The 13766-nt window shown below is 43.7% G+C and overlaps 1 protein-coding gene across 6 annotated transcripts in view; it reads right to left on the minus strand.

The window, feature by feature from the left end:
* The window catches only part of SBF2 (SET binding factor 2), a 530998-nt gene that overhangs the window by 2415 nt on the left and 514817 nt on the right, over nt 1-13766 (minus strand). For 5 of the 6 annotated variants that reach the window (XM_030794550.1, XM_030794549.1, XM_030794548.1 and 2 more), the window contains 6 exons: nt 10055-10182; nt 8612-8845; nt 7113-7217; nt 4634-4827; nt 3859-3946; nt 315-446 (listed from right to left, as the gene is read on the minus strand). In XM_030794550.1, coding sequence (XP_030650410.1) covers nt 315-446; nt 3859-3946; nt 4634-4827; nt 7113-7217; nt 8612-8845; nt 10055-10182 — 881 coding nt within the window. Of the gene's footprint in view, nt 1-314; nt 447-3858; nt 3947-4633; nt 4828-5923; nt 6309-7112; nt 7218-8611; nt 8846-10054; nt 10183-13766 lie in introns of those variants that run through there. The other variant, XR_004026025.1, reaches the window with a different exon arrangement.

Raw genomic sequence — 13766 nt, forward strand, 5'->3', positions numbered from 1 at the left:
GCATCTGTTCTTGAAAGTAGGTGGTGACTAAAATAACTAACAACATTTAACAAGGAGTTAATGTGTTTCCATGTGTGGCTGGACTCCTTTTGCACAAAGCAGTATGCAGCTTTTCTGAGACATACAGACAGGAAGAGAGGATAGCCTTGGGGGTCAATAATGCTGAGTTCAAGCTCTGGAACAATTCCCATAGCCAAGGGGGTCTGTCATCCATCTGTAGTCACTACCAATTGCTCTGCGAGCTCCATCATTCTTAGAGACAGACAGAATGATACACAGGCAGAGCCAGGAAAAGAGAAGTAAGATCAACTTACATCAAAGAAAGCCTTGTCACTTGTGTGCTTTGGGGCTCCCATGCTGGGGCCAGCAGGGATGACCATTTCTACTTCAGCCAGATCAATGTGGCCTTTACAGCTCGTGTCCTCACCTGAGTCATAGTAGCGCAGCTGGAACCAAAAGGATACAAATGAGATATAAGAGACACAGAAAGAGAAAATGGCATGGCTTTTCAAACTGCATTTGAATACCTTCCTCTGTACCTTGGTTATATATGCTAAACTATGCCTGGAAGAATATACAAAAAATTAATAATACTTGTTGCTTCTAGGAAGAACTAGGTGGCTTGGAGAAAGCATTGGGGGAAAGACTTATGTACTGTTTGAAAATCGAAATGTATGACATCATCTTAAAAAACAGAATCAAGGCTGGGCATGGTGGTTTATGCCTGTAATCCCAGCACTTTGGGAGGCCAAGGTGGATGGATCACTTAAGCCCAGGAGTTCGAGACCAGCCTGGGCAACATGGTGAAACCCTGTCTCTACAAAAACATACAAAAATTAGCCAATCGTGGTGGTGCATGCCCGTAGTTCCAGCTACCCAGGAGGCTGAGGTGGGAGGATTGCTTGAGCCTGTGAGGTCGAGCTGCAGTGAGCTGAGATCCTGCCACTGCACTCCAGCCTGAGTAAGACCCTGTCTCAAAAAATAAAAAAGAAGTCAAGTAACAACTGTAAAAAGTACATGTAACATATAAAAAGGGGGCTAATGTTTAGTAATATACAGAATTCCCAGAAATTGATAAGAAAAAGATAAACAATCTAGTAGAAAAATGCTCAAAATATCTCAACAGGCGAGTCACAGAGAAATACAAATGACCTATAAACATCTGAAAAGATGATCAACCTCATTAATCAAAGAAAAGTAAATGACAATAAATGAGATTTCACTTTTGGATTGAGAAATATTAAAAATGGCTGATGATATCCAATAAGGTACTAGATCATCTCAAATACTGCCAGTGTGAATATAATTTCTTAGAAATTTTTTGGAGAACAATTTGGCAATATCAACTAAAATTTAGAATGTTTATGCCTATTGAAACATCTTTCCAGGCTGGGCACGGTGGCTCACGCCTGTAATCCCAACACTTTGGGAGGCCAAGGCGGGTGGATCACTTGAGGTCAGGAGTTTGAGACCAGCCTGACCAATATGGTGAAACCCCATCTCTACTAAAAATATAAAAATTAGCTGGGCATGGTGGCAGGCGCCTGTAATCCCAGCTACTGGGGAGGCTGAGGCAGGAGAATTGCTTGAACCCGGGAGGCAGAGGTTGCAGTGAGCTGAGATTGCACCATTGCACTCCAGCCTGGGTGACAAGAGTGAAACTCCGTCTCAAAAAAAAAAAGAAAAAAAACACGTTTCCCACCTTTATAAAGTAGTCCTATAGAAATACTCCTATAAGCATGCAAAGAAACATGTATGAAGAGGTTTCCTCCAGCTTTGTTTTATCAGCTAAACATTGGAAAAGACATATTTGTCTTTCAGTGCAGCAGTGAATACATTAAATGACAATTCATCAATAAAATGGAATACTATAGAGCTTTTCAAAAAGAATATGGAAGATCTATATGAGTTCACATAGAACTCATATAGGAAAACTGTTCAAGACATTTTGAAAATCAAGTTGCCAACAGCGTGTAGATATAAAATGATTTCTGAAGAACACAATAAATAGCTTAACATTTGACTACACAGGGGACTTGGAGATCTGTATGAAATGTTTGAATGTGGCATAATAAGCATATATTGGCTTTTGGAATAAGAAAAAAGGAAAAAAGTCATCCCAGCACTTTGGGAGGCCGAGGCCGGCGGATCACGAGGTCAGGATATGGAGACCATCCTGGCTAACATGGTGAAACCCTGTCTCTACTAAAAATACAAAAAATTAGCCGGGCGTGGTGGCGGGCACCTGTAGTCCCAGCTACTCGGGAGGCTGAGCCAGAGAATGGCGAGAACCCAGGAGGTGGAGCTTGCAGTGAGCCAAGATTGCACCACTGCACTCCAGCCTGGGTGACAGAGCGAGACTCTGTCTCAAAAAAAAAAAAAAAAAAAAAAAAAAAAAAAAGAAAGAAAAAAGGAAAAAACTCAAAGAGACTGCTAGGGAATAAGCCTTATTGGGCCATAATCTGTGGATTTCACTTTCTAGTGTACATGGCAAGCATGGCAAGAAAGTGGTGCTTCTGACACCATGGCTCTGGCCTGAGACTTTTCTCTGTCTCTCCTCTCAGGCATGGTATGAGCAGGGCTAAGTGGAAAAACTGTATCTTTCATGTTAAAGAAGTCCAGAAGACTGGTAAGAATGCAAGTACAATTTGATGTAATTGTAAATTATAGAAAAATTATGACATTCTCCTATGTTATATGTAGAAGTTTAATGGAACTTTTTTTACACAGTGTAGGCACTATGATTTCAGAGTATAGCTCCCTAACAGGGCTTCCATTTGTATATTTGAACATAAATTATCTATATTGTCCCACAAAGACTCTGTAATCGTTATGAAACTCCTTGAGCAGAGGAAAAGCTGGACCCCAAATACAGTCTTCATTTGGAAGGAGTCTTCTAGATGCAGGTCCAACCAAAGCACTGTACAGGAGTAACAGTTCAGGTTTTTCCTAACAGATTCCATTTTATAGATAAATGCATTGAGAATCAAAATGTGTAAGCCTCAGCCTCAAGGCTGAGTGGTCAATTCCAAGGTGGAGTAAGGCCTGCAGTCAGAACATAGGAGACCATGCAGCTCACAGAATGCATGGTGCAGAGTTGCTGGAAGTTTGGGTAGGAATTGCTCTCCCTTGAAATCACTGGAGTAAAGACTATGATGCTAAGGATTGCAGAGGCTGCTACAGGAATAGCTAAGAACCTAACAGTAGTCAAAAGATTTCTTGACATAGTCAGCAAGGTCCAGTCTAGTACTTGCCCATGGTGAATTCCAAGTTTGGGTGGGCACATCCCCTTCTGCCTCTTTTGGGGCCCCTTTACTCCCCTGTTGCTGCCATCTTTGAAGGGTAATAGTGCCTTCTTTAGTAACCAGTACAGCAATGGGCACAGAGGTGGTATTCGATAAATGTTTGTAGAATAAATTAATGCCCTCCGTTTTGAATGGATGCTTTCTGCTGCGAGGACGAAGGTAACCTGTATTCTGGGGAGTGTTCACAGGCACAGGCTTATATGTGCATGTGGTATGTATGCAACAGGCTGAAAACCTTAGGAATCTCCTCACCTGGGTTTTAAGATCAGTCAGCAAGAGATATTTGAGCATTAAAAAAAGAGTTCTATTGCTCTATGCTTTGGGCTCAACTGTTGCTACCTCTGCCTGCATGTACCAGGCCGAGCTACTCCCTTGGAAGGCTATTGCCCTTACTCAGGGACATCTGGGGCCCTTGAGGAGCCTCTAGACTGCATATGAGAGGCACTAAAAAAGCAGTCTGTACATGAGGAATCTGTCTGCTAGAGCCACATAATAGCCACGGACTGGGACTAGCCTAAACAGAAGTAATTTCTTTTGGCTTTAAGAGTATTACCTGATGTTTTGTTACATCCAAAACAAACCAACGGGGTTTCCAACCTTTCAGCAAAGCCCCTCTTTTATAAAGCGTTCCCTCAAAGGACCTAGAAGAAATGATGACAGGAGAGTTAATTTTGATTTACACTTACAAAATGCTGTAAAGGGGAGGGGATGTCTGTTGTTTTTGTCAAGTCTCTATTTCCCCTAGATGATTCAAAAATGGCCAATAAGAGTTCTCCCTGGATTTTTTCTGCTAGACCTCTGGGGAAAGACTGCTGCTTTCTGCTGGGATTACCATATCTGTGAGGCTTGGAATGATCAGTAGCCATCCTTTGTGCCATGTTGGGACTGACATAACACAGAGAGAGGGCAAAGCAGAGCCGGGAAGTGGATAGAGGATACTGTGTGAGAAGCTAGCATACCCTTGGCTGTCCTAGCTTATGTGAGTAAATTCCTTTTTGCTTCAGCTAGCATAAGCTGGATTTCTGATGTTTGCCACTGACAAAGTGCTGGCTAACACATATTCCCTCAAACGTTCTGGCAGACAAGAGATAAGAGCCATCAGGACTCAACTACAAATAACTACAACCTCTTGGCATTATTTTTAGTTGTAATTTTTGTTTTTTTTTCTTTTCAAAGAAACATCTAAAACATTACAAAAATTAAAGCAAATCCATTTCAAGTTTATAAAAGGCTGTACTGCACAGGCCTAGCTTATTGAGGGACCTGTGGTTTAGCTTCAGGTGCTACGGGGAAGTCTTCAGCACAGTGAGCAGGGTTCAGCATGTCACCTGTTTTCATCATTCTTGGATGTATACTGGCTATAGAGCGTGGCTGCTCTTCGCTCCACTCCATTGGATGGGGAGATGCTGGAATTCTGTTCCTCCCCCATGCTGCTGTCTGGGAGATGTAGCAGAGACCTCTTCTGATAGGAAGGTAGGTTGGTAGACACAATTCCTGGGGACCTCGACAGGTGTCTTTGGGACTGAAAAAGACAGGACAGGAGCTAGGAAACCTTTACAGACACTTAAACTACTGACTGGAAAATTTCATTTACAAATATTTATCTCAAGGAAAAAACTGGACTAATAAGCAATAATAATGTACAAAGGTTTCAATCCCAGAGTTAGTTATTGTGGTAAAAAAACTGGAAACAACCTACACGTCCATTATTAGGGACATTAAACAAATTATGGCATTTCCATAGAGTGGAATTCTAGACAGCCATTAAAAAATGATGCTACTATGGCCAGGCGTGGTGGCTCACACATGTAATCCCAGCACTTTGGGAGGCCGAGGTGAGTGGATCACTTGAGTCCAGGAGTTTGAGACCAGCCTGGGCAACATGGCGAAGCCCCATTTCTACAAAAAATATTTTAAAAATGAGCCGGGTGTGGTGGTGTGTGCCTGTAGTCCCAGCTGCTTGGGATGATCACCAGAACCCTGGAGGTTGAGGCTGCAGTGAGCCATGATCACGCCACTGCACTCCAGCCTGGGTGACAGAGTGAGACCCTGTCTCAAAAAAAATAAAGATGTTTTTTTTTTTTTGAGACAGGGTCTCACTCTATCGCCCAGGCTGGAGTACAGTGGCGTGATCGCGGCTTACTGCAATCTCTGCCTGCTGGGTTCAAGTGATTCTCCTGACTCAGCCTCCCGAGTAGCTGGGATTACAGGCACACACCACCATGCTGGCCAGGCTGGTCAGGCTGGTCTCGAACTCCTGACTTCATGCCTTTCTCGGCCTCCCAAAGTGCTGGGATTACAGGCATGAGCCACTGCGCCTGGCAGACACTGGTTTATACACAGTGACAGATGGAAGGACATGTATGCCAACGTGGAGTGAAAAAGAAAGCAGGTTTAAAATAGTATGTCTAGTAAATCTCTTTTATATGTGAATTTATAAGGGTAAAACAAGTGTGACTGCATAGTGGTTTACTTCTAGGTTATAAATCGTGGGTGATTCTCATCTTTTATAACTTTCTGTGTGTTCTTTCAAAAAAATGAACATTATTACTTTCATTATCAGAAAAAATCAATAAACTATTATTTTTCTAACAAAAGAGCGTTAAGGCATCACCTACCTGTTGTCTTGTCTGTCTGATAACAGCTCCTGAATTGCTATTTGAGGGTAAGAGATAGAGCCCCAGATGTTCTCTTTTTACCACAAAGGTTTTCTTCTACCCTCCATTCTTCTTGACCTTTCTGTAACATCTGACCTGCTGGCCTCTTCTTCCTGAACTGTTCTTCAGAACACTCATCTGTCCTAATTTCCCTTCTGTTGCATTTGGAGCCAGTCTGATGTGGGTTCGACTGGTGGCTCTACCAGTTGCCGCTGTATGATCTCTGTGCCTGTTCCTCATGTAGGAGAGGGAATGCCATTCCCTCACAGTGGATTAAATAGGATGTGAAGGTGTGTACTGTACTAAGCACAGACCCTTCCACATATTATGTGCTTGATAAATGTTTCTTAAATCAGAAATAGGAAATGGGGTATGAGAAGCAGAAAACAAGAGTATTTGGTTTTAAAATACACATATATATATATTTTTGAGACGGAGTCTTGTTCTGTCATGAGGCTGGAGTGTGGTGGCACGATCTCAGCTCACTCACTGCAACCTCTGCCTCCTGAGTTCAAGAGATTCTCCTGCCTCAGCCTCCTGAGTAGCTGGGATTACAGGCATGCACCACCATGCCCAGCTAATTTTTGTATTTTTAGTAGAGACGGGGTTTCACCATGTTGGCCAGGATGGTCTCGATCTCTTGACCTCATGACCCGCCCACCTCGGCCTCCCAAAGTGCTGGGATTATAGGCGTGAGCCACCACACCCGGCTGTTAAAATATTTTTATGATAAATGTTTCTTAAGTCAAACAGAAAAGGGACTGTGAACAACACAGGGTAGCATATTTTGTTGTTTTAAAATACTTTCTGTGGAGCAAACATGGTCTTGGCATTCCTCTCCTGCCTTATGTGGTAGAAGATCAGCTGAAACCACAGGGGCACTGAGATAGGAAAGAACCCAGTAATTTTCCTTGGATTCGGGGTGCTGAGACATAAGTATTATGTCACTGTGGTGAAGTAAGACACTCAGGAAGTATTCAGTCATTTGGAACTTTCTGCCCTGGTCTCCCAGGACATGACCCCTCCCCTTTCCACCCTTCCTTCTGGCCATAAACCCAGCTGGGTCTTGTCACCTGTCGCAGTGGGCTCCACCTGACTTAGCACCCTCAGAAAGCTCAGAAGTAGCTCTTAAGGGGCATTGCCAACTCACGCGATCTGTTCTTGGTTCTTCTTTAAGGTCCACGGTTACCCTTTCCCACAGCTGCTGCCACTTCTCAGGGGCTTGGTTCAATTTGTGCTCCAATTTTTCAATTTCCTGCAAATAAATTAAAAGTTTTCTGATCAGTATTTCATAGAAATCAGGATGGGCCCCAAAGCCATACTGCTTCTGTACTAGGCCCAGATAAGCAGCATGGCCAGAGGGCAGTTGAGGAAAGTGGTGGACATGGGCCTGTGAGGTCTCCCAGCCAGGAACAGTGGTGAGAGCTCTAGTTGGTGTGCCGTACTGTGGCAGAGATGGCTTATTAGGACCTATAACTAGGCCTTTTTGTACAGGATAGCTTACATACTGGGATGTGAAATATGTATCTCAGACATCTGCACCCTTGGGCAGCCCATGGGAAATCTGATAGCCAAAGCAAGAGGTCAAGCACTGGCCCGTGGCCCAGCCCTAATAGCTGAGGTAGATGAGAAGCCAGTCCTTGACAGGAGGAACCCCTCAACTCTGATGATTCAAACCAGATGTGGAAAGAATGAACCAAGAAATGCCCAAGGAAACAGATATACCTTCTGACAGGGAAGCTGGAGATCAGGGCAGCTGCCTCTACGACAGTATGACCACTGAAGCATACTCTTCCTGGTCAGGAAACCAGATGGGGAAGACTCTTCAGGAACTGTCTGGCCCATATCAGGACTCAAAGCTATTCCTCAGGCTGGCTACTGCCAGGAGGGGTTGGTTCCGGAACATTCCTTGCAGAAGATGGTTGGCAGCACTCCCATCAGGCCACTGACTACCCACACTTCTGACCAGAGGAAGTAAAGCACCCACAAAAGCCACAGCCAAGGCCTGACTAAGGCTGCTCGGGCAACTAAAACAGCTGGGAAGCTGCCGGAAGGAGTAAATTGCTCTATTTGCTTGATTGCTTTCTTGTAATGCTGGAAAATCACTTTTTTTTTTTTTTTTTACTGAGACGGAGTCTTGCCCTGTCACCCAGGCTGGAGTGCAGTGGCATGATCTCCGCTCACTGCAAGCTCTGCCTCGCGGGTTCATGCCATTCTCCTGCCTCAGCCTCCCAAGTAGCTGGGACTACAGGTGCCCGCCAACACGCCCAGCTAATTTTTTTTTTTTTTTTTTTTTTATTTCTTAGTAGAGACGGGGTTTTACTGTGTTAACCAGGATGGTCTTGATCTCCTGACCTTGTGATCTGCCCGCCTCGGCCTCCCAAACTGCTGGGATTACAGGCATGAGCCACCATGCCAGGCTGGAAAATCACTTTTATTGAGATTCTTTTCCAGTAGTGAAGCCTGGTCCCCCACTGATGATGGGGAGCAAATCTGGTTTCTTCATACACGGAGGGTGCTACCATAACCCTAGCCCAGAGTAAGGAGAGCCATGCTCAGAAGTTTGTAAACCATTCTTAGCCTGGTTCCTTTGCCCTCATGCCTCCAGGGCCCCTGGTGCCCCTAGGTGTGTGTCTACAGTTGACTTACACTGAAAAGGCTGGTGAGAGCATCCGGCTGAGTACAGCTGACATCATCGTAGCATGGCCACACTGTTCTCCTCTGGCTCCGTGGCCCAGCTTCTCCAGCCAGGTCAGAGTCCTCGGAGGGGAAGTGCTTGGGGGTTAGCATCATCCAGTCATAGGAAGGGCCTGTGGACAGGGTCTCTTCTATGTAGTAATCCCACTTCTTGAGGCTGGAGACATTTACATTGGGCTTCAGAGCCTGTTAAAGAAAACAGAAATATAGTTTCATCTTGACCCCAAAGTACCCCAAGCTCACTGTCAGGCAAACCCCTAACATTTGTAGAGTCCAGGGGAGGAAGAGTATGAATGGAGTTCAAATACCATATGTCTAAATATTTAAAAGTCATACATTAAGATAAATTATTAAATAAAACATCCTCCAATCCTCCCTCCTACATTGAGAAATGTAACTTCCTAATGACCTAGAAGGTCAAGTTCAATAGAGAATTCTAGGATTCCTCAGAATTTTATACTAACAAGTGGTAGCACTGGAGGAGCTGGCCCCAGCCCCCTGTCCTTGGCCTCTCTTCTCCTCCCACCCCTATCTTACATTCTAAGGGTCTTACATGAATGATTATGTATACCCCAGCCCACAAAGTCAAACTCTGTCCACTCTGTCAAATCTGCTACTTTTTGCCATTCTTTGGGCCTTGGGGTCCATGCACTGACTTAGGAGACTGACTTGGAGAAGTAGCCTGGTGAGCAGCCTGAATTTGGGCAAAGAATTCTGAAGTACCGAGACAGAGTATGGTTTAGATGAAGGAAGGGCATCTAAGCATGTACCTTTGGTTTCTTGTACTGCTCACCTCCGTGAGGAGGATGCAGCTGGAGGACGGCCAGACTAGAGTTCTATGATTGGGGCCCAGGGGAGGGGCCTCTCTTGGCCCTAAGTAATGGTGGAACTGCTTATCAGACCAGTCTGTTCCGTTCCAGGGCGTGTGTTATGTAGATGTGCATGGTGGGGCAGCTGCTCCGAGATATGTTATCCTTCTTGGGCTCAGCTCCAAATATCTCTGCTTCCTACAGGGATCATTCCATGGCTTTGGTACAGATGAACTTAAAGAAACCTTTTCTAAAGTATTTTAAGGTTTTACAGCTTAGACCACCTGTTGATATTTCAAATTTTGTTAGTTCTTTCTTTCTGGGGAAAGGTGCCTTGCTTTGATTCTCTAGTTTTCCCTTCTAGGTTTTGAGAGCCAGCTCCTAATTTTTGTGGCAAGAATTTAGGGAACAGTTTCCATTTGTGTCACAACCCAAACCTATAGTGTCTCAAACTTTGAAATAGCTTTTTGGTATGAAACCTAGTCCAATGTTTATAAAAAGCTTAAACTGCTTATATATGTTAAAACTAAGGAAAACCTTAACACAAAATTTCAGAAAATGAAACATAAATGATTTCTTACTCTACCTCTATTTCCAATGGTGAATATAAATAATTAAAGAAAATGGGACTCCTCTTGTGCATTCTGTCAATACATTCCCAAATACAGACTCCCTTTTTGGCATGCTTTTCTCCTTTATCATCAAATAAAGTTCCTGTAAATTAAAAAAATCCAACAAAACAAAATTAAATAAATTCATACTTTGCCAAAAAATGTATGATGCATGTAGCAGATAAAAAAGTGGAATATTTTTTATGGCTTTAAAAACAGCAACATTTGTGTGAAAACCTTAGAAAATAACTGCAAAGCTAAAGACAGGAATTAATTTCATAGCTATAGGGAAACAGATCCAGATGGAGGAAACATCGGATAAAGTTTGCCTAAGCAGCCAGCAGTCTATCAATCATGACTCTTCCAACCCTCATCCTGCATCTATATCTAGATTCAAAGAAGTCCATGCAGGAGGCAGTCTACACTTTTCAAGAGAAAATGGAAGGACTTGAGAGTTGATTTGATGAAGCTCAGTAAAAACCATAATTTTATGTTTCTCTTTTAAGTTGTTGGCTGTTTATTATGAAGCCATTTAAAGAGTTTTCTTGTTTAGCAGTGTATATATACTGCAGATCATGGTTACTGAGACTCTAGATGACAGAAGGGTGTAGTCTGTGTCCTTGGGTGACTTAAAAATAAAAGCAGAACTTTTATACCTTTTTCAAATAGTCAATCTATTACTAACATGAGCCCACTTTGTTTTTAATAGAGAGGAAAATGTGTTGGGGTGAGGCAAATAGTTCTTTAAAAGGCCATGAAGGGTGTCTCAGCAGTGGTGTCTTGCTTGGAATGAAGTGACTCAGTCAAAATCAACATGCATTTTACCAGTTTATAAAAAAAAAAAAAAAAAATGACTCAAGCCCAAGATGGCATGAAATTCTATATGTGGGGCCCCTAAGACTAATTAACAATTTCTTCTCTACCTTTTAACTGCAGGGTCCAGTGCAGTAGTTCTCAACCTTGGACATGCATTTAAAAAACCAAGGGCTTTAAAAAAATCCCAATGCCCAGGTCTCACCTCAGATCAATTAAATCGGAATCTCTGGGGATGGCCCGAGATATTAGTTATTTTAAAAGTTCAAGTAACTCCAATGTCCAAAGTTGCAAATGCTCTAGGGGTTGCAGTAAGATTTTGAAAGCCACCATGTATATTGCTCCATTTGGCGCCTTGAGGCATGGATTAGACTGAAAGGCTGTGTGGTGGTCAGCCCAAGTTGAAATAGGCTCTAGCACCTTTGTAGACAGAAAGAGAATGAGCTGAAACCAGAAGAGGAGATGCAATACATGGCCCTCTGTTCGTTAGCGCTATTGTAACACCTTGTAATTGGAACCAAGTCCAATGGACTTTTCTTACAGTATCCATATGGCTGGCTTAGGGCAACATGTACACATATAAGGAACATCTTAAAAACAGTCCAAATCAGACAGCTAGTGCCAAATCCTATCAAATTATAACCCTATAATCCAGTATGTAATAATCAACATATTAAGCTTTTAGGACACGGGATAATTCATTGTGTTTAAGTTTTTCTGATAAAACCTTAAAAATTATGACTCAGCATGGTGCAGTGGCTCACGTCTGTAATCCCAGCACTTTGGGAGGCTGAGGTGGGCGGATCACTTGAGGTCAGGAGTTTGAGACCAGCCTGCCAACATGGTGAAACCCCTCTCTACTAAAAATACAAAAATCAGCTGGGTGTGGTGGCGGGCACCTGTAATCCCAGCTACTCGGGAGGCTGAGGCAGGACAATCACTTGAACCCAGGAGGTGGAGGTTGCAGTGAGCTGAGATCATGCCACTGCACTCCAGCCTGGCAACAGTGTGAGACTCCATCTCAAAAAAAAAAAAAAAAAATTATGACTGATGAATTCTACCAGCAGTGGTTGAGATTACTTACTCACCACTTCATCATCTTGGCAGATAGAGGGTAGTTACCACAGCTGTTCCTAAACAAGGTTTCACTGTAGGCTTGATAACGAGTGCATCTACCAGAACACAAGAAGGAACAGACTTCAAGTAGGCAACCTAGTCTGCACTAGGGACATGAAACTAGGATTCCTTGATGTTGATTAGGTGGGTGGCCTAACATCCAGAGAGGAGGCTGGGTAGATGATTTCTACTGAGCCTTCAGCAATGACATTCTAGGATTAGAAATGCAGGTTTATGTGTTGTTGTTTTTGAGACAGGGTCTCAACCCTGTCACCCAGGCTGGAGTGCAGTGGTGTGATCTCGGCTCACTGCAGCCTTGACCTCCTGGGCTCAAGTGATCCTCCCACCGCAGCCTCCTGAACAGCTGAAACTACAGGAGTGTGCCACCACACCCAGCTAATTTTTGTGTGTGTTTTTTTTTTTTGTAGAGATGGGGTTTTGTCATGTTGCCCAGGCTGGTCTTGAACTCCTGGGGCTCAAGCAATCCGCCCGCCTCAGCCTCTCAAAGTGCTAGGATTATAGGTGTGAGCCATTGCACCCAGCCTGTGCTTATGAGTTTTAAGAGGAAACATGTTTCATAGGATGGAAATGCTTATATTTTCAAATAATCATGATAATCTTTCAATATATACCAAACATATCCTTTTATCTGCATCATTTTACTTAATCTTTTCAACAGCCCTGTGTGATAGGCAGGGCTGTTTAGTTTTTCAGATGAGGAAAGTGAGACTCAGAGATGAAGTAATTTACCCAAAGTTACTGACATTTTCTGACCCTTGATCTATGGCTCTACCCGTGGGACCAGTGGTGGGTCTCAGACTTGGCAGCATAATAGGCTCACCTGGGAAGTTTTTTTTATTCTTTATTTTTGAGACAGGGTCTCACTCTGTTACCCAGGCTGGAGTGCACTGGTGCGATCTCAGCTCACTACAACCTCTGCCTCATGGGGTCAAGAAATTCTCGTGCTTCAGCCTCCCAAATAGCTGGGATTACAGGCACATGCCAACACGCCTGGCTAATTTTTGTATTTTTAGTAGAGATGGGGTTTCGCCAGGTTGGCCAGACTGGTCTTGAATTCCTGGCCTCAAGCAATTCACCCACCTTGGCCTCCCCAAAGTGCTGGGATTACAGGCGTGAACCACGGCGCCTGGCCTTACCTGGGGAGTTTTAAAAGCTGTTGATGCCTGGGCCTTACCATCACAGATTCTGATTTAAGTCGTTGGGGATGTTGCCTGGACCTTGGAAGTTTTAAAAGCTCCCCAGGTGATTCTAATGTTCAGTCAAGTCTGAGAACCACTGCACTAGACCTTGTTGCTTCTCTAATGAAGAGAACCACCATCTGCTATAGGAGAAGCCTTGGTCTTTGGCCACATCTGCATGCTACTAAGGTAATTTGCTGATCAGCTTAATTCAGCAAAACAAACTGCTTTATTAAAAAACCAAAAACCTAGCTTGGGCAAGATGGCAGAACCCTATGTCTACAAAAAATACAAAAATTATGTGGGCATGGGGGCACATGCCTGTGGTCCCAGCTACTCAGGAGGCTGAGGTGGGAGGATCACTTGAGTCCCAGTGGCAGAGGTTGCAGTGAGCCGAGATCCTGCCACTGCACTCCAGCCGGGGAGATAGAGGAGACCCTGCCTCAAACACAAAACAAAACAAAACAAAACAAACCAAACCAAAACAAAACACCACTCCCCCCCGCCCGTGAAACAAAAAACAAAAAAAAACCCAAAAAACACAACTACTCCAAGGAGG

This window comes from Nomascus leucogenys, chromosome 15 (assembly GCF_006542625.1).
Source record: "Nomascus leucogenys isolate Asia chromosome 15, Asia_NLE_v1, whole genome shotgun sequence".
Classification (NCBI taxonomy): Eukaryota; Metazoa; Chordata; class Mammalia; order Primates; family Hylobatidae; genus Nomascus; species Nomascus leucogenys.